General features: G+C 41.8%; 2 protein-coding genes and 2 long non-coding RNA genes across 8 annotated transcripts; 2 read left to right on the forward strand and 2 right to left on the reverse strand.

Moving 5' to 3' along the window:
* Positions 1 to 714: 714 nt before the first annotated feature.
* fez2b (fasciculation and elongation protein zeta 2b) lies at positions 715 to 12,291 on the forward strand. Of its 4 annotated transcripts, XM_019871495.1 has the most exons (11): positions 716 to 1,190; positions 3,984 to 4,092; positions 4,231 to 4,347; positions 5,285 to 5,426; positions 5,925 to 6,052; positions 6,407 to 6,556; positions 6,693 to 6,773; positions 7,747 to 7,822; positions 7,909 to 7,974; positions 8,765 to 8,793; positions 9,824 to 12,291. In XM_019871495.1, the coding sequence occupies exons 1-10, from the start codon at positions 871 to 873 to the stop codon at positions 8,773 to 8,775; spliced, it is 1,200 nt and encodes a 399-aa protein (XP_019727054.1). In that variant the 5' UTR covers positions 716 to 870; the 3' UTR covers positions 8,776 to 8,793; positions 9,824 to 12,291. The 4 variants fall into 4 exon arrangements, with proteins under 4 accessions (XP_019727055.1, XP_019727054.1, XP_019727053.1 ...); XM_019871496.1 differs by lacking the exon at positions 9,824 to 12,291 and having other exon boundaries at positions 715 to 1,190; positions 8,765 to 8,858; XM_019871494.1 differs by lacking the exon at positions 8,765 to 8,793 and having other exon boundaries at positions 717 to 1,190.
* On the reverse strand, positions 5,637 to 14,912 carry LOC109516739 (usherin). Of its 2 annotated transcripts, none has more exons than XM_019871498.1 (7): positions 14,481 to 14,910; positions 14,049 to 14,197; positions 13,879 to 13,977; positions 13,477 to 13,536; positions 13,263 to 13,412; positions 12,713 to 12,828; positions 5,637 to 6,022 (listed from the first exon to the last, which is right to left on the reverse strand). In XM_019871498.1, exons 2-6 carry the CDS (start codon positions 14,169 to 14,171, stop codon positions 12,739 to 12,741), a joined length of 522 nt encoding a protein of 173 aa, XP_019727057.1. In that variant the 5' UTR covers positions 14,172 to 14,197; positions 14,481 to 14,910; the 3' UTR covers positions 5,637 to 6,022; positions 12,713 to 12,738. The 2 variants fall into 2 exon arrangements, with proteins under 2 accessions (XP_019727057.1, XP_019727058.1); XM_019871499.1 differs by lacking the exon at positions 5,637 to 6,022 and adding an exon at positions 6,556 to 6,712 and having other exon boundaries at positions 14,481 to 14,912.
* Positions 12,882 to 13,254, reverse strand: LOC109516742 (uncharacterized). Its single transcript, XR_002168406.1, has 2 exons — positions 13,151 to 13,254; positions 12,882 to 12,917 (listed from the first exon to the last, which is right to left on the reverse strand). It is a non-coding gene; the product is annotated as an uncharacterized LOC109516742 (long non-coding RNA).
* Positions 14,913 to 15,032: 120 nt separating the features above from the next.
* Positions 15,033 to 16,135, forward strand: LOC109516741 (uncharacterized). Its single transcript, XR_002168405.1, has 2 exons — positions 15,033 to 15,308; positions 15,869 to 16,135. It is a non-coding gene; the product is annotated as an uncharacterized LOC109516741 (long non-coding RNA).
* The last annotated feature ends 4,853 nt before the right edge of the window (positions 16,136 to 20,988 follow it).

The raw sequence follows: 20,988 nt of genomic DNA on the forward strand, positions 1-20,988 counted from the left end.
AAAAAAAAAAGGTGAGCCTAATGCGGATTTGATGGGTTGACAATGACGTGTTTGGAGATTAGAAAGTACGGAGTGAGATAGGGGGGCCAAAATGACATCTACGTCTCACACACACACACACACAAAACATTCCAGAACCTCTAAGGACAAAAACCTCACACAGCTAAAGAAAAAAAGTATTTGTTAGGAGAACCCCCGCCACCACCTTCCCAAGTCCTTTTATTCACCCAAATCTCTGTCTTACAAAAAACCCCAAAAAACAGAATAAAGCATAATTTCCGAAGCCATCTCGAATGCTGTTTGTGCTATAAAATAGGCCCCTCCCTCTTGCTGTTTCCAAACCAAATGCAAGGCAGGACCAATCAGCATTCAAATTTGTCACACATTTTTTTAAATTCTCACATTTTATATTTTCTATTGGACAAAAATGTTTTTCATTTCACAGTGCAGTCATCTGTGCCGTCTCCGGCTTTTTTTGAGTGATTATCGTGCAGTTTTTTTTTTCTATGGAGTGTTCGAATTCAGCCATTTTCCATTTAGGTTTTTCGTTGCAATAGCCGGTCCCAAATTGTATGTATTTTAAAAAATCTTTGACAGAACGTCAGACGTCGCGTTTGGTGAAATCGGTTGTGTGCTTTTTGAGTTTGTTTACTACGGAGCCCCTAAGGTACGGAGCCCCTAAGGGGACATGGAAGGAAAATGGACGCTTGTTGGACGTGGGAGGAGCTTATGCTGGTTCCGCTGACGTCACGAGCTCCCTCACTCCCTCCGTTCTCCAACTCCGCCCCCAACGACACATCCAACAAACGCCTCCAAGCCGAAAACAACTCCTCGCTCTCGCTGTAAACTGTCGGCCACCTCACGGCAGACATGGCGGCGGCTCCGCTAGCCCACTTCGACGAGGACTGGCAGGACTTCAACGAGTTCAAGGAGACGTCCGCGCAGCTGGACCAGCTCAACTCCAACGTGGCGGTCGACGGCGGCGGCGGTTTGGCGGCGGGGGGCCTGGAAGATCTGTCCGACCTGGACAACAGTTTTTCCGGGGAGATTTGCAGCTTCCAGTCCATGGAAGACCTGGTCCACGACTTCGACGAAAAGCTGACTGTGTGCTTCCGCAACTACAACACCACTACGGAGCACATAGCCCCAATTAAGCCCATCACGGAGGAGACTTACCTGAAAGACGACGAGTGAGTGGCCGTCTTTTTTAATTCAGTGCCCCGTTGCCACGTTAGCTTCACCCGGTCGAGTGGAGAGTAGCTTCGCCGCAATCCGGCTACTTCAAACACAGCGCCGCTCATTTAAAACACGTCTGTTGTTTTGACTACTTGGAAAATGGTGATTTATTTTTTTAAAACTCATTGTGCATTCCACATGAGAAACTTGCCCACACTAGGAATACGTTTTACAGATAGCCTATAAAAAAAGGCTTTAAAAACAACTCCACACTTTTACTGCAGTTGTGTGCGTCAAGTTCAATAATCAATTGATTTATAGATCTCGTAAAGACGATGTCAGCGGTATAACTGTCATTTTCCTGTGATTAAAATGATGAATCTTTAAATTCGGTTAAAATCTGTCCAATTTAATATGAAGTCCACAGCGGTCAAGATTTTTAGGTGTGAGCTGTTGTAAAATCAGAGATTTTAACTTTCATAATTTACTTAACCTTGATCATAATTTCAAAAGGGTGCTATCAATGGAAATCTTGCTAGTCACAGAAACAGACAATAAGATAAGAAAACCTTTATTTGTCTCACAATGGAGAACTTCCCAATTCTCAATATATAATACTACTTACTATTAATTGCAGTATTCGATACAATGGATCACAGTATTCTGTTGGCTCGTTTGCAGCACTTGGTGGGCATTGGCGCTACCGCACTTGAGTAGTTTATGTTCGATTTCGCTGGCAAAACTTTTTGTGTTAGCCTTGGTAGCCCCGCTGTTGTATGGTGTTCCACAGGGTTCAATTCTGTGGCCTCTTCTGTTCTCACTCAGAGGAGATCAAGCCTTTTCTGTTGGTGGTCCCTCTCTTTGGAATGACTTCCCACTGAACGTTCGGCAAGCCTCCTCGCTGCCCATTTTTAAAACTCGTCTCAAAACTCATTTTTATCCTTTGTCTTTTGACTAAGCACGGGATTTGATTTTTAGTTTAACTGTTTTTGTGCTTTCTACTGTCTTTCTTAATTTATTGTTTTATTGTTTGTTGTTGTATGAATTATTTTTGCTCCATGTACGGGGCTTTGTATACAGTGGTGGTTGTTTTAAAGACAACAAGTTGAGTTGAGCTATTCTCTCCTTCAAACTGCTCCACTGTGACAAAGCCAGATTTAATCGCATATGTTGCAAGACTTCAGCCAAAAAAGGGAAGTTGATATATTTCTCAAATTGAAGCAGTGGTAGCGTAACCTACATTTGAATGCAAGTTGGAATGTGTCATCGTACTATTACCAGCCTACACTTGCACAGTAACGAAGTCCTAATTACTGTACTCTTGGTATTTATGTTAACCCCCCCCCCCCCCCCCCCCCCCCCCCCCCGATATATACTGGTGGTGCGCTGCATGATTCTATGTTCGGCCCACAGAATTTTACATTACACTGCACTCTACATAATTGTTAATTACTTGCATTTACAGTCAAATACTGGTGGCGTTCCACAAGGCTCTCTACAAGGTCCACATATTTTAAGTTATATTGTCCATCAATCCATTCATTTTCTAATCCGCTTATCCTCATAAGTGGCGCGGGCGTGCTGAAGCCTATCCCAGCTGTCTTTGGGCATTAGGCGGGGTACACCCCGAACTGGTTGCCAGCCAATCGTAAAGCACACATAGGCGAACAACCATTAGCGCCCACATTCACACCTATGGACAATTTCGAGTGTTCCATTAGCCTGCCATGCATGTTTTTTGAATGTGGGAGGAAACTGCAGTACCTGGAGAAATAGGGACAAAATACAAACTCCACACAGGATGGCCGGAGCCAACCCTGCACCTCTGCACTGTGAGGCCGACATGCTAACCAGTCGCCCACGTTATATTGTACTTCACCTAAATATCACAATTACTTGCCTTTACAGTCAAAATATCACAATTATTTGTGTATGCAGTAGAAAGCTGGTGATGTTGCACAAGACTCGCTACTCAGTCCAAATTTGAGCTGACTCACAGTATGTTTACAGCTACATATTTCAAATGTTGAATCTGAAGCAAGTTTGCATTGATTCATCCATTGAATAGCATTTCGAGAGGTGGGGAAAAAAGCAAGTGGAATAATTGGACAGCAGCCCCCAAGTAACCCAGAGAACCTTTTCTGCACGAATGCACTTTGGCAGGAGGGGACGTGCTCGGTCACTTAACGAGTTCACCAACAAACTCAGACTAATAAGGAAAATGTGTGAACGGAAGACAGTGTGGAAAGCTGGATGAGTATGCTAAAGGACTGAATATTGCTGCCTTGCAATGTAGAGCAGCTATGTTGTTTTTTTAAATGCAATGAGAGCAAAACTAATTGTGTGGGTTTTTTTTGGCAGGCGGCTACCGCTCAAGGCATTGTAAAATACGACTTTGCCCTACATAGAGCAGCAGCAGCGCCACCACCCTCCTCTGTCCCCCCCGCTGCGCACAACACCTCAGGCAGAAACATGGCCGTTACGTAAACAAGCGCTGTGTGGTAGCGAGCGGGGACGCAAACGATGATGCGTGGCCTTGCAGCATCCTCACGTGGATGTCATCGCGTCGACTTACAGAACTTTCACCAAAAAACGAACTGGATTGAATTCATTTTGTTTAGCCATTGCATGTGAATGCTGAAGAAATATACTGTTGAATGTAGAACTTGTTAGAGTTGTGGAAGCAAATATGTACAAGCAAATATGTACAAAGAGCTGAACCTTGTTGCAAAGAAACATTAGCAGGCTCCAACTTCTCGTGCCTGATCAACATTGAAGAGGTGTGTGTTGTGTGTCCATCCTTGCAGGGTGTGGAACGCTCTGACGGACAACTACGGCAACGTGATGCCGGTGGACTGGAAGACGTCGCGCACACGCTTGCTTCACCTGCCCACCCTCAACCTCAACGAGCGCCAGGTAGCTGCACTCACCTATGCCATCTGCTGTCTGTGTACTCGCTATACATACAGTATACAGTGACATATACAGTGTACAACACACACGCACGCATATACTGGCTCGCTGTAAATAAAGCAAGTGATCCTCCATGGGCAGAAGTTTGACAGCCAGTCGTTGGATCTGTCGGACGATGAGGAGCTGAGGGAGCAGATGGACATGCACTCCATCATCGTCTCCTGCATCAACGACGAGCCGCTCTTCACCGCCGAACAGGTGACATCCCAAACTACCTCAAAATACAACCACAATTGCTTCAAGCAATTCGTATTTTGCATTTAATCATCATTTATAATGTATTTGTCTTAAATTGATGGTTAAAAAATATTATAAAAAGCAAAGTACTGTAAATTTGAGCACGTTTCAAAAACATGTTTTATTTTAATGTTTTAATGTATTCACGTTTTTATTTTAAAAAATTGTAATTGCAAGACAAACATTCATTCAAATTTTCCATTTCTTTGTATATTTTATGTTTATTTTTTATTTACTCCGAAATGTAGATTTAAAAAAACATTTATTCTAATATTTAGTATTTTTAATGCTTTAAATTTGTATTAAAAATGTAATATAAATATGTATTTTAAATTGGAGTTCTATTTTATGTATTGTATATTTGTGTTTATTTTTCTCAGAATGAACTATTTTAATTTTAAGTGTATTCCACCTTTTTTTTAAATCTTTTATTGACTTCAAATTCCAAATATTCTCTTTAGAAATGTATGTTCTCAATATCTCACTTGTCAAGGTGTTTGATTGGTTAGCAAGTCGGCCTCACAGTGCAGAGGTGCAAGTTCGATTCCAGCTCCGGCCTCCCTGTGTGGTGTTTGCATGCCCTCCCTATGCCTGCGTGGGTTTTCTTCGGGTACTCCGGTTTCCTCCCACATTCCAAAAACATGCATGGCATGTAAATGGAACACACTAAATTGTCCCGAGGTGTGAGTGTGGGTGTGGATGGTTTGTTTGTGTGCCCTGCGATTAGCTGGCAACCGGTTCAGGTTGTCTTCTGCCTACCGCTCGAAGACAGCTGGGATAGGCTCCAGCATGCTCGTGACCATCGTGAAGATAAAGCGGAGTAGAAAATGGATGGACGGACTTTGTCAAAGCACCAGCCTCATTTTTCAAATGCGTATCTTCCGCTTTTGGTCACCAGGTGATCGAGGAGATCGAAGAGATGATGCAAGAGTCTCCGGACCCGTACGACGACGAGAGCCCTTCCCAGTCCGACCTGTCCATGCTCTCCCAGGACCTTCACGGCCTGAAACGCTCTGGCTCTGACACCAGCTACAGGGACCGTAAGTTTCAAGTGCTCTTAAAACAACAACAACAAAAAAAAAAAAACGGGGCGGAGGGGTGGCACGTGCGCTGTCTTTGCAGCTCAGCTGCGTCCTCCAGCTGGGCCTAATGAGGTGTGAGAGGTCATTGCCAGACACATCTACACACGCACCCACGTGTCGAACCTTCTTACATAATCCGTGCTAAATGCAACCAGACAACGCGTTATGTAATGCATCACATACATTTTATTGAAGAAGCACACTTTCCACACTGATGAGCACTTGCACACTCATCGGACAGCATTTTGCTTTAATGTTGTTGTTTTCCTCCACTGAACACGTTCACCGTTGTCGTGAGATTAAAATTTATCTGCTGATGTAAAATACTGAAGTTTGATCAACCTATGACAGCAAATACTTTTTCCACATATTTCCACTCAAGTTCACAAATGTGTGGCGAGACATTTGGCCGGCCCCGGTTTTGCTCTCACGGTGTGCGTTGGCTTGCGCGTTCAGGTTTGCGCCGGCTGTCCATGTCGGAGCTGAACGAGACGCTGGAGGGGGTGGAGACGGCCATCCGCGGCTACAGCGAGGAGCTCATCCAGGCGCTGGCCCTGCGGGACGAGCTGGAGTATGAGAAGGAGGTGACTCACGTGCCTGCGCAGCAGCCAGGAAACTCCCTCCTTTGGTCCATCTGCTCACACTTAAGATTTCCAACGCGTTTTCTTTTTTTTTTTTTCCCCCCAATGAGGTCAAGAGTTTTCTTGAGAATATGTTCTATGCGTCCCCACTAGTCTAAACACGGCATTCTGAGAATATTTTTTTGTGGAATACGAAATAAACAGCAAAATGTAGTGGCCCAACGCGGCCATTTTGTACACTTAGTTGACACATCCCCGTGAAATGCGATTGCTTCCTCAAGACACATTAGTCACGACTGAATCGAATTGATTTTGCCCGACAAGTGTACTTATCGTTTTGTGCGATTGCGGCGGCAGGTGAAGAACAGCTTCATCTCGCTGCTCATCGACGTGCAGAACAGGCAGAAGGAGCACCGTGAGCTGCTGCGCAAGAAGAAAAAGATCCGCGGCACAGCCGTGACCGCGTTCAACGGCCAGCGGACCGCCAGCACGCACGTCCCGGGCACGGTGAGTCGCCGCCGCCGCAGACGAGACATGTCAAGTGCTCAGCGGTGGGAGAGGTGTGACCGGGACCTGGACGTGGCTGATTGGCGTCTTTCCTCATCTCTGTTTCCTCTTGCTTCCTCCCTTCAACTCCTTGTAGCGCCTCACTCTGGAGGGACTCTCCAATGTCATACAAAATGGCTTCCGTCAAACTTTTGGTACCACAGGAGGGGACAAACAGGTGCCCTCCCATCTTTTTTTTTTTCCTCTTCCTGATTTCTTTTTTTTCTCTTTTTCCTCCCCAGCATGCTTCATCTTTCGACAGAAACAGTTGGCCTGTGCTGTTTTTTTTTTTTTTTTTACGTTGCTGCTTCCAACTTTTGTGTTTCGAGCCTCAACGCCGCCTCATCACGTTCCAGGCACATCAACTGTGTTCGGAATCATTCACTTATTCCCTTCTTTCCGATCTTGGCACAAACATACCTTGACCTCCGAGCAAGTTTATTTTCGCAAATGAAAACATAACAAAATAAATCAAAACTAAAATTGAAAAGAAACATTTTTGTGAACAAAATAAAAACAAAAATCTGAAAGAAATATATACACTCTACAAAAAAAAAAGTACATTACACGACCGGGTTTCGTATTTCTCACCAAGAATTCAAGCCACAAATCCAGTTTAGAAGTTGGCAACTTGGCAAACAAGACCATCTCGCTTTATTTGATTTGGGTGCATGTATCCAACTAGAAATTTATCACAAACTGCACTCATTGCAATTCAAAGTCTGTGAACTGTTAAATGGTACAAAATGTTTTGGAATATTTTTGTTGAATTTTTACTACGCAACGCTTACCGTGGTGAACATTGGCTTGGTTTAACCAAAAGCACAGATTTATTGTTCTAATTTTTATCATCTCCTCATAAGCATGCGCTGTCCTCAAACCCAAAGCAACACTACCATCTACTGGCATCTGTTAGTCATTACAGTGCTTTACAAGCTTGCTGTTCATGGACAGACTCAGAGTAGGGGATGACCAATATTCATTGACGACAGTATGCCCAACTTGCTGAGTCTATTTAATGGATCCTAAGGATTGATTCTGAACACAGCAATTTTCTCAAAAAATCCCCGTGGGAGTCATTGGCCTGCTTTGTTTGCATCAAAGCATTTCTTTATCGATGTGTAAAATACATTTGGTTCTTTCTGCCTCAGTACCTGACCACAGTGATCCCCTATGAGAAGAAAATGGGCTCCCCTGCCGTCGAAGACCTCCAGATCCTGACAAAGAGTGAGTCCGTCCAGCCTATGAACACATCTTTCCACCTCTTTTGCCCACCTCATTTTCGTTCATCCGCGCAACTCTTTGTTCCTCAGTCCTTCACGCAATGAGAGATGACAGCGAGAAGGTTCCTGCCCTGCTCACAGATTACATCCTTAAAGGTACGCACACGCACGCACACAACCACAACCACTTGAAGCTGTTTCTTTCCTTCTTTGTTCTCCAAAAGCGATTTTCCACCCTAAATTAGCTATATAAGAGATCTAAAGCAAGAGCTGAATTTAAAAAAAAAAATCCTTTCCAAATATAAATAAGATCACTGAAGAGAATGTGCAGATCTCAACTAAGGTAAACATTGTGTAATCGTGGTGAAATTTTCACTCAGCGATTCGTTGAATGCTAATCAGGAGGAAAAAGAGAGCAGAAACCTCCATCAGGAAAAGTTGAGGTTGAAGTTGTAATTCTTCGTTACCATTAAAAAAAAAAATTCTAACCCAGTCTTGTAGATGGCATTGTTGAGCATAAAAAAAGAAAAATTGGAAATTTGACAAGTGAATCTACTGCTTTTGGACAGATTACAAAATTGTGTGGAATAGTCTTGAGTGGGATATTGTTGGATAGGTTGTGCAGGTGCACCTAATTCTGAAAGCACCTTTTCCTTTTGTAAAATTTGGCCAGCTCCATTTTTTGCCAGTTTCAAATGCATTTAGTCGGACATTTTCAGTCCCCGAAAAAGAAAACAATCTGATCTGGGAGTGGCAAATTCCAAATCCTTTTTGAAGTTCTGACATTGCAAGCCAGTGGAAGTGCACGGCCCTTGAGCCTGCTCTTAGTTGGTGTAATCATGACAGCGAGTGGAAGAAGGGAGGTTTTGTTGGTGCGCTTGGCCCACTTTGACTGTACCTTCCTTCCTTGTGTCTCGCCTGTGCCGCTGCTTTGCGCTTTGGCCAGCTCTGGTATGAGAGCGCTTGGACGCTGAGGTTTGTAAAGGACCCTGACTCTTCACCTCCTACTCCTCTCTTTCTCTCTCAACTTGGGCTGGGCGCTGTGGCGCGAAAATAAAATCTCGGCATTTTTAATCGACAAAAATGAGTCTGCTTTCACAGAGAACTTCTGATATCGGAGATTTACTGAAGAGTGGCGGACATTTTGAGGATTTGGGAAGTTAAACACGGTCAAAATAATGAATCAGTTGCCCAAATATATATTTTTTAGTAGTAGTCAATTTGTATGAATCAATTGTCCAGATATCTTTTTTATTAGTAAGTCAATTTGTTGTTGATTAATTGATTAATTTTTGCCTATTTTTGATTTTATTCTGAAATATTAGTTTTTTATGTGTGTGCTACATGGTGTATTCAATTAGCAAAAAAAAAAAAAAAAAAATTCCACAAAGGTTTCAATGTAATTAATTTAAGAGCTGTAATTTTAATACCGCAAAACAATATTTTTGCTGACGATAATCACAGCGTTAGGATCCTATCCCGGCCCATGACAGTAGCCAACGCGTCGCTAACGACAGCTTTTGCTCAATATATAGGAAATAGGCACTTTTTCTTTTAGGTCAATGTGATGGACTCGTCAATTGCTTGCCACCCGACTCCTTTTTTTTGGTCAATGTGAGAATAATTCCACTCATGTTTTCGATTAACTTGGGAAAACTGACTGTGATTAGTGCACTTCGGTGTGGACTCATTTCAACTAAGGAAGCCGCTAAACCAATTTATTTTTCCCCCAAATCATCCCGAGCAACTAAAACTAGTTGTTAAAAGAATCGCTAAATCGCCCAGCCCTTGCTCTCAAATTTGTCTGCTTAGTTGCATTTTGTCCCCTTCCATCTCCTTCCCCACACCGGAAATACCGGCGTAACACCGCCCCTTTAGCGGCTAGTAGCCAGTACCTCCTCACCTGTAGTGGTTGTCTTCGTCTTCTCACCTCACGCTTGTCAAGTCTTTGTGGTAACGCCCCACCAAATTCAACATTTCAACCCCTCTTGTGCTGTGTTTGCAGTTCTCTGTCCCACGTAAAAAAAAATAAAAATAGTGTCCAGAATCTCCCTGGAGCGACGCCACAAAGAACCTTCTGGAACGTTGGATCTTTTAAACAAAAACTTTCTTACCGTATCATGATTTTACCTGGATATCGAGTTGGACAATCCCGATTCTCCGTGGATGTTAACCAGTATTACTCATCGCCCCAAGTGACTCCTTGTTTTTAATGTTCTTCAGCAAATGAAATGCAGTCTGGGCTTCTTTTTTTTTTTGCGTCCAAAGAAGGAAAACTCCTCGCCAGTAGAGACTCCAGGTGGCATCAAACTAACCGTGGCATCCATCAAACTCTGCTAGCCACTGGCTGAATGTTGAAAGAATATTTTTTGTCTATAATGCACGAAAGAGGAAAAAAAAAGGAAAGCCAGACGAACATGTACGACCCACTTGAGTGGGTGCCCACCGACTCCCTCGTACCTTCCACATCACTTATGCTAGCTAGCAAGTCAACGCAGTGGCTCGGCAGAGCCGTTAATCTTTTGGTGTTTAGTTATTTCCATACTTAAGGTAGTATGTGGTCGCACTTTTTGTGTATGTCGTGATCTACTCACGTTGCGTATTTGTTGATTAGCGCTAGAAAAGCTTTTAGCTAATTAGCATGCTAGTACGTGATCTTTGTATGCTACCTTAGCCAAAATTTTGGCACTTTGACCATCGTTGTCAGAGCTCAACTCCGAGCTTTTTTTTTCCCACCGAGCAATTGAACATATCACAAGGGGTTTATGGCGATATTTAATGAGTTTGTGCGGCGGCTAAGATTGCATGGTCAAGCAGCACAAAACAGCATTCATTCTTCATATTTAAGAGTTTTTATTTGATTGTTTTGTATTGTTGGCCTTTAAATGTTTTTCAAAAAAATACATACCGATAATTACTTCATGTCAACGTCACCGATAAAGATTTTTACGTTACCATGCTCACTACCCAAGTTCAGTTAGATTATATTCTACTTTTTGGTACAAAATAGTTGCATTTGATCTTTTGCAAACTGTTTATACTTAAACATTTATTTCGGTTCGATTTTATTTTTCTTCAAAGCCTGGATAAAAATGTTTGGGCAATGCAGGGCATTCTGTGTAAAAACTGTTTTAAAACAAATCATGTGCTTCACTGTGGTGACCGTTGATTGGACAAGGCAAACATTTATGTTCAACACATTTAAATTAGAGTCAAGATTTAATTGTAAGCACATTAAATATTTTGCGGAATAAAAGCTGTTTTTGATAATTACTTGGCCTTTACCTCACGACTGTATTTTAATGCTGGTCATGATGGAGGTACTTGAACTTTTTTTTTTTTTTTTTTGGCACTATTGTGTTTAAAAAGTTTCAGTCATATTGAGAGTTTTGTAGGAGAAACACTAAAATCTTTGAACTTGATAGCGAGCCTTGCGGAACACCACTAATTTCGCCCTAACTACAGCTGTGATTTACATTCAAGTACAGTATTATGTTAACAATTGTACGTAACTTGCAATGTGCTGTAATCAATCACAAATGAAAAACACTTTTGCCAGGCCATGAATATAAAACAACCAAAACCCCGCCCCGCTAAGTACGGCACTAACCGCATGCTTTCTTGTGATGTGTGACCATTTACTCTTACGCCCTTCATAAGTGCAAAACGTTGGATAATGGGATTGTCGTAAATTAGGGATTTTTTTTTTTTTTTAACATAGTGGGGAACTCGAAGGTCCAGTCGCACTCTCAGGTACGACCGTTAGCATCTTCAGTCGTATTGCATTTGTAAGTAAAATTTGTCTGTCGTAAAGCCCTCGAGCGTATCTCCATCTAGTCGACTTTATGTTCAGATTTCCGAAGAAGGGGGGAAGAAAAAAAAAAGGAGGCGCCTCATGACGTCTAGGTGTGTGCGCTTAAGCGTTTTTAACGGGAATGAAAAAGACAAAGTGCTTGCTTGAATGGTATTCTGTGTAAACTCTGACGTGCCGCCTGCACACTTTTCTGCCGCACGTTGTGTGTGTCTTTTCATTCGATTCGATTTCTTGGACTGTTCTCGTAGCTGTCTGAAATTTTCAAAATCTGATTAGCCGACTGACACGTGAAATCCAAATCAGGTCCATTTTAGATAATGAAAATATTTTTGATGTAATCTGGTAAGAAAAGATTTTAGTTTTCTAATGAAACCTCAATCTTTGGTCTCAAGTACAATTTTACAGATTTATATTTTATATGCAAAGACCAGCAACAGTCAGACTTTGTAAAAAAAAAAGATTTCTACATTAACTTGACTGCTTTTTAATCGTTTTTAATGCATAGGATTCCACCCCCGTTTGGGTATGTTTGTTTACCGTTTTACGTGGTACTGCAGTATATTAATTTATTGTGTTACTGTTTTGTTTTTGTGACCATGTATTGACTGTAATTGGCAGCATTGCACCTCATTTCAAATAAATGACTATTTGAAGAACTATCCACACTTTTTATCCATCCTCTCATTGCTCTAAATTAAAAATACACATTGATTCAAATTGTTGCTTTTTAATTCATCTGTTCTTTAAACTCATGCAAGTCTACTGCTACTGAAAAGAGAAAATGGACACGCAAGGCCTTTTCCATACACGGCACTCAGTCACACAGGATGTCCTTGCACCTGTGAGCAAAATTGCAATGAATGTTTTTCAACCCTGTAAAAAGAATAATTGAATTTAACAATTGCCCAAAACGAGTTCAACAGTGAAATAAGTCATGCTTTGGCAGCATCTTTGTGCTGATGAACTATGTTAAAGTGAGGCGAGGAGCTTCTATTATAACGGACAAAGCCCTGTCCAGGAAAAATTTGGTACTTTTTTGCACGTGGGGGGGCGTCCATCCGTGCGACTGTTTGTACTTGCCCGCAGCGTTTCATCTTGGATGCCGTTCACAAGTTGGTGTCTGTGAACATGGTGTGCTCTTTCCTAACGGTGCTGAAGCCTTTGACGCTGTCCACAAACTCCTCGTCGTCCATAAACTGTGAATGGAAGAGGAAAGTCATTCAAAGGCTTGCCCTTTGAGCCATTTTTGAAAAATTAGCCATGAAAATCCACTTTGGGCAATAGTCTCCCATTTCCACATGTTCTTTGGACGTGCAGGCCGCCGGCGATAGTGCAGCAAATCATCATGCGATCGTTTCAAGATGACCCCCTTATAGTGTCTAATGTTAAAAAAAAAAAAAAGTCAAATATAAACTATGAAATTAAAGTCAGCGTCGAGTCTTTCAAGACGTGTTTGACAAGCAAGTCCCAAGTCATAGAATTAATAAGTTAAGGTGACTCGAGCCAGAGTCATGCGACTCAAGTGCCCCACTTCTGCTCGTGACGCAGAGCACGTTGGGAGCGTAATGGCACACAGACCTAAAAGCAGAATTCAAGTCCTAAACGCTCAGAAGTTTGATGGCTGGCTCACCATTCCACTGTCATGCGCCCACGCCTCCGCCAACGTCTTGGTGTCCATCACGCGGCTGATGCTGCGCCTCAACGCAGTCCCGCCCTCACCACTTCCTCCGCCTTCTTCACCCTGAGCACTCGCCCCCTCGCATTTGGCCTCCAGCGCCTCCTGGTGGCCAGGAAGACGGAAGTCAGCCGGCGACACAGGTGCATCGGGGCGAATGGGGCGTTACCTCCATCTTGATGGTGAAGGACTTCAGCGTCACACTGCTGACCACGCCCGCCGTGTCGAACTGAAACCAGCACAAAATGGGGCTTTTTTTTCTCTGTTAAAGCTAGCAGCTGGGGAATTGTTCTCACAATTCTACCGATAATCATAGAGTACTTATGAATATCGTATGCTGTGTTTGTATGTAAAACAGGAGTGGTTTGAAGGTTGGCAATTACCGGAATATAATTTCAAACTAATACTGGTGGTATGGATATTCACAGAATGTGTGTGGTTTTTTTTTTTAAGCATTGTCACATTTTACTTCTTGTTTCTTTCAGCTTTACTCTTCAATTGAGTGAGTGTTCATCTACTGGTGGCTTTTGTAGTTCTTCTACTGTGGAAACAATTTGGTGGCCCTTCTCACCAAAACGGAGTTGTTGGCTGGATAAACGGCCATGGGGCTTCGCTTGTTCATGGCCACCAGTGGGGGTCTCTCTCTGGCCAAGGGGGCCTTCTTCAGCACCTGCGACACGGTTTTGATTGGCTGTCATGGAGTGTGCCGATTGAAGTGACTGGCGGGCGTGGTCACCTGACCTTGTGGAGGGCCACGCCCAGCGCGATGGCCATCAGCAGCAGGGCGACGGCCGCCATCACCGCCATGAACCACAGCTCCTGGAAAACTGGACGCTGGCCCGCCTCAGCCCACTCGCCTCCCATTGGTCCTGCTGGAGGGGAGGGGCTTGCTGCATGACGCATTTGTGGCAAAGGCAGTCATTCACGAAGTTAAGTCATCAAAACATGTTTGTCCCTATACAGTGATAAATACTCGTGTATTGACGCGTACATTTTCTTTATGAGGTTTATGAGGTATGTTTTTGTCCCCGCAAACACAACCCATAAAGTGTCCAATCATGTTTGTCCCCACACAGTGAGGAATATCAGCATGTGTACATGAACATTTCTCTGATTGAAAATTCTGTTCCAAGTGTTGTCGTCTATGTGAAAAGGAACATCAGAGCAACTCACCGGTCTCGCGGTCCGTGTTGGGGTCTTTGTCGGAGGTCTCGCGCAAGTCATGAGAATGCCGAAGACCAGCTGGCCCTTCGGGACGTTTACTGTTGCTCCTTTGAGCTGTCACACATGATGACAGACTGTCCAACGTTCAAAATTCTCCAGGGGACTTCACAATTCGTTCAAACTAAAAAAAACAAACAAACAAATTAATGTTAGTGTGTGTGTGCGTGTGGTCTGTCCTCCCATCAGCCTTTGCTTCAGTGTCTCCATAGCAACAAACTGGTGTCATTTTACCTGAGGAGAACATAATCTACCAATACTAAACTCACCGCCTTCAGAACCTGCTCACGCAGCCTGCCGTGTGTGTGTGTGTGTGTGTGTGTGTGTGCGCGCGCGCGCGCGCGCGCGCCTTCCTCCATTCCATAAAATAATAAATAAATAAAAAAATTATAAAAGTTCAAGACGTGTTGCGTTTGAAACCAGGGACTCTCTCTCTCTCGCTCACACACACACACGCACACACACACGATTACGTGCTACTTCAGCTTTGCTTTGCTGAGTTATCGCGAGACCTGTGCCAAGGGTTTCATTTCTGGTATCGCGCGGCTGGCAAGCCGTGGCGCGGGCATTATGGCCGACTTTTCGGAGAGGTCAGTGCAGGTGGCCGTCGTCGTGTCCTTCCTGGCGGGTTTTGCAGCCGGCTGGCAGGCCAACAGAATGCGGAGGAAGTTTCTGGACTGGCGGAAGAAGAGGCTGCAAGACAAACTGAGTGAGACGCAGAAGAAAATCGACTTGGCCTGAACCACGGGTTCGTCATCAAGGAACCGGGCACAATATTTGGTACACACGCCCGCTTCAAAAGAATGAGTAGAAACCTTAAGTGAGACGGTATGCTTCTTATTGAGCTTGCATTACGTGAAGGAATCTGTCGAAAGTTATCTTTGTAACGTTAATACTGCCCTCCGGTGGCCAAATATTGAATGACACCTTGTAAAATGTGTTCCCGTCTTCCTATATTTAATGATACACCAGAGTGATGAATTTTAAGGGTCAGTCTATGCTCTACTGGGTCATTTTATTTTTGTCTGTCATGTATTTTGTTATTTAACATTTCAATCACATTTTCCTCGTATACAAACGCAGCCTTGGTAGTTGGACACACACACACACACACAAATCACACAAAGAGAGCATTTCACCCTCCCATTCATCATTTAAGAATTTTTTCAGAATATTCAAGTGTCATTTACAGGAAAAATTATGATTATCTCATTTTGATCGTGTCTCTAATGTTGTCCCATGTTAATGACTAGGAATTTTACATCCCAAAGTACCTTCAACTGTATTAGGGGCATGAATTTGCCCATGCAGATCTAGTGAAGATCCACATTTTTTTTCAGGTGTAAGACCGTGCGCTGCTCTCAGAGGATGGCTGCCAGATGTTCTACGTTGGCCACCGTCGAAGGAAGAAAAACAGGAATGTCCGGCTGTCATTCCTGGATTCTTGACTACTGTCCAAACTGAAAAACACGCAGAACACGAATGTATCTTGTCTCATTTTTCTCGGTGAAATAAATGCTCTGTGTTTTCTATGATTCACAGCACTGAATATGAATAACAATGCTGAGGGATGTGTAAATAATACACATTCATTAACACAAAAAAAACAACATGTAGTTTGAATAAGATATAGTGGGGAAAAACATCTGGTCTTGTTGCATGTCATGCAATCTATTGATTTTCTCACCTCACAACTGAGCCAATTGGAATTTTTTTTCTTGGGGTCCCCCAGAGGTTTCACAGAACACTATTCAGTCAAATTAAATGATTATTTTAAAGGATTTTTAAAAAACAAATGTTGTCTGTTTCATTTCAGGTAAATACTGAACAGGTTTGACACCAGTGAGCTAAATAAATAAATTGTGAAAGTCCAGGTGGCATCACTTTTCCACCTGTAGGTTTTATGGCGGCCGCTGCTGGCCAATCTAAGAATTACAACCAGTAAATTCAGTCAAAACGCCTTACTATACATGGTCGTTTTTTTTCGGCTAAAAACGCCTTACGATACATGGTCATTTTTTTCGGGCTAAAAACGCCTTACGATACATGGTCATTTTTTTCGGGCTAAAAACGCCTTACGATACATGGTCATTTTTTTCGGGCTAAAAACGCCTTACGATACATGGTCATTTTTTTCGGGCTAAAAACGCCTTACGATACATGGTCATTTTTTTCGGGCTAAAAACGCCTTACGATACATGGTCATTTTTTTCGGGCTAAAAACGCCTTACGATACATGGTCATTTTTTTCGGGCTAAAAACGCCTTACGATACATGGTCATTTTTTTCGGGCTAAAAACGCCTTACGATACATGGTCATTTTTTTCGGGCTAAAAACGCCTTACGATACATGGTCATTTTTTTCGGGCTAAAAACGCCTTACGATACATGGTCATTTTTTTCGGGCTAAAAACGCCTTACGATACATGGTCATTTTTTTCGGGCTAAAAACGCCTTACGATACATGGTCATTTTTTTCGGGCTAAAAACGCCTTACGATACATGGTCATTTTTTTCGGGCTAAAAACGCCTTACGATACATGGTCATTTTTTTCGGGCTAAAAACGCCTTACGATACATGGTCATTTTTTTCGGGCTAAAAACGCCTTACGATACATGGTCATTTTTTTCGGGCTAAAAACGCCTTACGATACATGGTCATTTTTTTCGGGCTAAAAACGCCTTACGATACATGGTCATTTTTTTCGGGCTAAAAACGCCTTACGATACATGGTCATTTTTTTCGGGCTAAAAACGCCTTACGATACATGGTCATTTTTTTCGGGCTAAAAACGCCTTACGATACATGGTCATTTTTTTCGGGCTAAAAACGCCTTACGATACATGGTCATTTTTTTCGGGCTAAAAACGCCTTACGATACATGGTCATTTTTTTCGGGCTAAAAACGCCTTACGATACATGGTCATTTTTTTCGGGCTAAAAACGCCTTACGATACATGGTCATTTTTTTCGGGCTAAAAACGCCTTACGATACATGGTCATTTTTTTCGGGCTAAAAACGCCTTACGATACATGGTCATTTTTTTCGGGCTAAAAACGCCTTACGATACATGGTCATTTTTTTCGGGCTAAAAACGCCTTACGATACATGGTCATTTTTTTCGGGCTAAAAACGCCTTACGATACATGGTCATTTTTTTCGGGCTAAAAACGCCTTACGATACATGGTCATTTTTTTCGGGCTAAAAACGCCTTACGATACATGGTCATTTTTTTCGGGCTAAAAACGCCTTACGATACATGGTCATTTTTTTCGGGCTAAAAACGCCTTACGATACATGGTCATTTTTTTCGGGCTAAAAACGCCTTACGATACATGGTCATTTTTTTCGGGCTAAAAACGCCTTACGATACATGGTCATTTTTTTCGGGCTAAAAACGCCTTACGATACATGGTCATTTTTTTCGGGCTAAAAACGCCTTACGATACATGGTCATTTTTTTCGGGCTAAAAACGCCTTACGATACATGGTCATTTTTTTCGGGCTAAAAACGCCTTACGATACATGGTCATTTTTTTCGGGCTAAAAACGCCTTACGATACATGGTCATTTTTTTCGGGCTAAAAACGCCTTACGATACATGGTCATTTTTTTCGGGCTAAAAACGCCTTACGATACATGGTCATTTTTTTCGGGCTAAAAACGCCTTACGATACATGGTCATTTTTTTCGGGCTAAAAACGCCTTACTATACTATGTCGTTTTTTTCGGGATAAAAACCCCTGACTATACTATGTCGTTTCCTTCTGCTAAAAACGCCTTACAATACATAGTCATTTTTTTCGGCTAAAAACGCCTTACTATACTATGTCGTTTTTTTCGGCTAAAAACGCCTTACTGTACTATATCATTTTTTTCGGCTAAAAACTCCTGACTATAGATGGTCGGTTTTTTTCGGCAAAAAACGTCTTACTATACATGGTCGTTTTCTTCGGCTAAAAACGGCTTATTATACATGGTCGTTTTTTTCAGCAAAATACGCCTTACGATACATGCTCGTTTTTTTGCGGCTAAAAACGCATTGCGATACATGGTCGTTTTTTTCGGGCTCAAAACGCCTTACTATGCTATGTCGTTTTTTTCGGGCTCAAAATGCCTTACTATACTATGTCGTTTTCTTCTGCTAAAAACGCCTTACTATGCAGTCTTTTTTTTCGGTCATTTTTTTCGGCTAAAAATGCCTTACTATACGATGTCGTTTTTTTCAGCAAAATACGCCTTACGATACTTGCTCGTTTTTTTGCGGCTAAAAACGCATTGCGATACATGGTCGTTTTTTTCGGGCTCAAAACGCCTTACTATGCTATGTCGTTTTTTTCGGGCTCAAAATGCCTTACTATACTATGTCGTTTTCTTCTGCTAAAAACGCCTTACTATGCAGTCTTTTTTTTCGGTCATTTTTTTCGGCTAAAAATGCCTTACTATACGATGTCGTTTTTTTCAGCAAAATACGCCTTACGATACTTGCTCGTTTTTTTGCGGCTAAAAACGCATTGCGATACATGGTCGTTTTTTTCGGGCTCAAAACGCCTTACTATGCTATGTCGTTTTTTTCGGGATAAAAACGCCTTACGATACTATGTGTTTTTTTTCGGGCTAAAAATGCCTTACTTTACGATGTGTTTTTTTTCGGCTAAAAACGGCTTACTATATTATGTCGTTTTTTGCGGGAAAAAATGCCTTACTATACTATGTCGTTTTCTTCTGCTAAAAACGCCTTACTATGCAGTCTTTTTTTTCGGTCATTTTTTTCGGCTAAAAATGCCTTACTATACGATGTCGTTTTTTTCGGCTAAAAACGCCTTACGATACTATGTGTTTTTTTTCGGGCTAAAAATGCCTTACTTTACGATGTGTTTTTTTTCGGCTAAAAACGGCTTACTATACATGGTCGTTTTTTGCGGGAAAAAATGCCTTACTATACTATGTCGTTTTCTTCTGCTAAAAACGCCTTACTATGCAGTCTTTTTTTTCGGTCATTTTTTTCGGCTAAAAATGCCTTACTATACGATGTCGTTTTTTTCGGCTAAAAACGCCTTACGATACTATGTGTTTTTTTTCGGGCTAAAAATGCCTTACTTTACGATGTGTTTTTTTTCGGCTAAAAACGGCTTACTATACATGGTCGTTTTTTGCGGGAAAAAATGCCTTACTATACTATGTCGTTTTCTTCTGCTAAAAACGCCTTACTATGCAGTCTTTTTTTTCGGTCATTTTTTTCGGCTAAAAATGCCTTACTATACGATGTCGTTTTTTTCGGCTAAAAACGCCTTACGATACTATGTGTTTTTTTTCGGGCTAAAAATGCCTTACTTTACGATGTGTTTTTTTTCGGCTAAAAACGGCTTACTATACATGGTCGTTTTTTGCGGGAAAAAATGCCTTACTATACTATGTCGTTTTCTTCTGCTAAAAACGCCTTACTATGCAGTCTTTTTTTTCGGTCATTTTTTTCGGCTAAAAATGCCTTACTATACGATGTCGTTTTTTTCGGCTAAAAACGCCTTACGATACTATGTGTTTTTTTTCGGGCTAAAAATGCCTTACTTTACGATGTGTTTTTTTTCGGCTAAAAACGGCTTACTATACATGGTCGTTTTTTGCGGGAAAAAATGCCTTACTATACTATGTCGTTTTCTTCTGCTAAAAACGCCTTACTATGCAGTCTTTTTTTTCGGTCATTTTTTTCGGCTAAAAATGCCTTACTATACGATGTCGTTTTTTTCGGCTAAAAACGCCTTACGATACTATGTGTTTTTTTTCGGGCTAAAAATGCCTTACTTTACGATGTGTTTTTTTTCGGCTAAAAACGGCTTACTATACATGGTCGTTTTTTGCGGGAAAAAATGCCTTACTATACTATGTCGTTTTCTTCTGCTAAAAACGCCTTACTATGCAGTCTTTTTTTTCGGTCATTTTTTTCGGCTAAAAATGCCTTACTATACGATGTCGTTTTTTTCGGCTAAAAACGCCTTACGATACTATGTGTTTTTTTTCGGGCTAAAAATGCCTTACTTTACGATGTGTTTTTTTTCGGCTAAAAACGGCTTACTATACATGGTCGTTTTTTGCGGGAAAAAATGCCTTACTATACTATGTCGTTTTCTTCTGCTAAAAACGCCTTACTATGCAGTCTTTTTTTTCGGTCATTTTTTTCGGCTAAAAATGCCTTACTATACGATGTCGTTTTTTTCGGCTAAAAACGCCTTACGATACTATGTGTTTTTTTTCGGGCTAAAAATGCCTTACTTTACGATGTGTTTTTTTTCGGCTAAAAACGGCTTACTATACATGGTCGTTTTTTGCGGGAAAAAATGCCTTACTATACTATGTCGTTTTCTTCTGCTAAAAACGCCTTACTATGCAGTCTTTTTTTTCGGTCATTTTTTTCGGCTAAAAATGCCTTACTATACGATGTCGTTTTTTTCGGCTAAAA

The sequence above is a fragment of the Hippocampus comes genome, unplaced genomic scaffold (assembly GCF_001891065.2).
Source record: "Hippocampus comes isolate QL1 unplaced genomic scaffold, H_comes_QL1_v1.1 scaffold100, whole genome shotgun sequence".
Taxonomy (NCBI): Eukaryota; Metazoa; Chordata; class Actinopteri; order Syngnathiformes; family Syngnathidae; genus Hippocampus; species Hippocampus comes.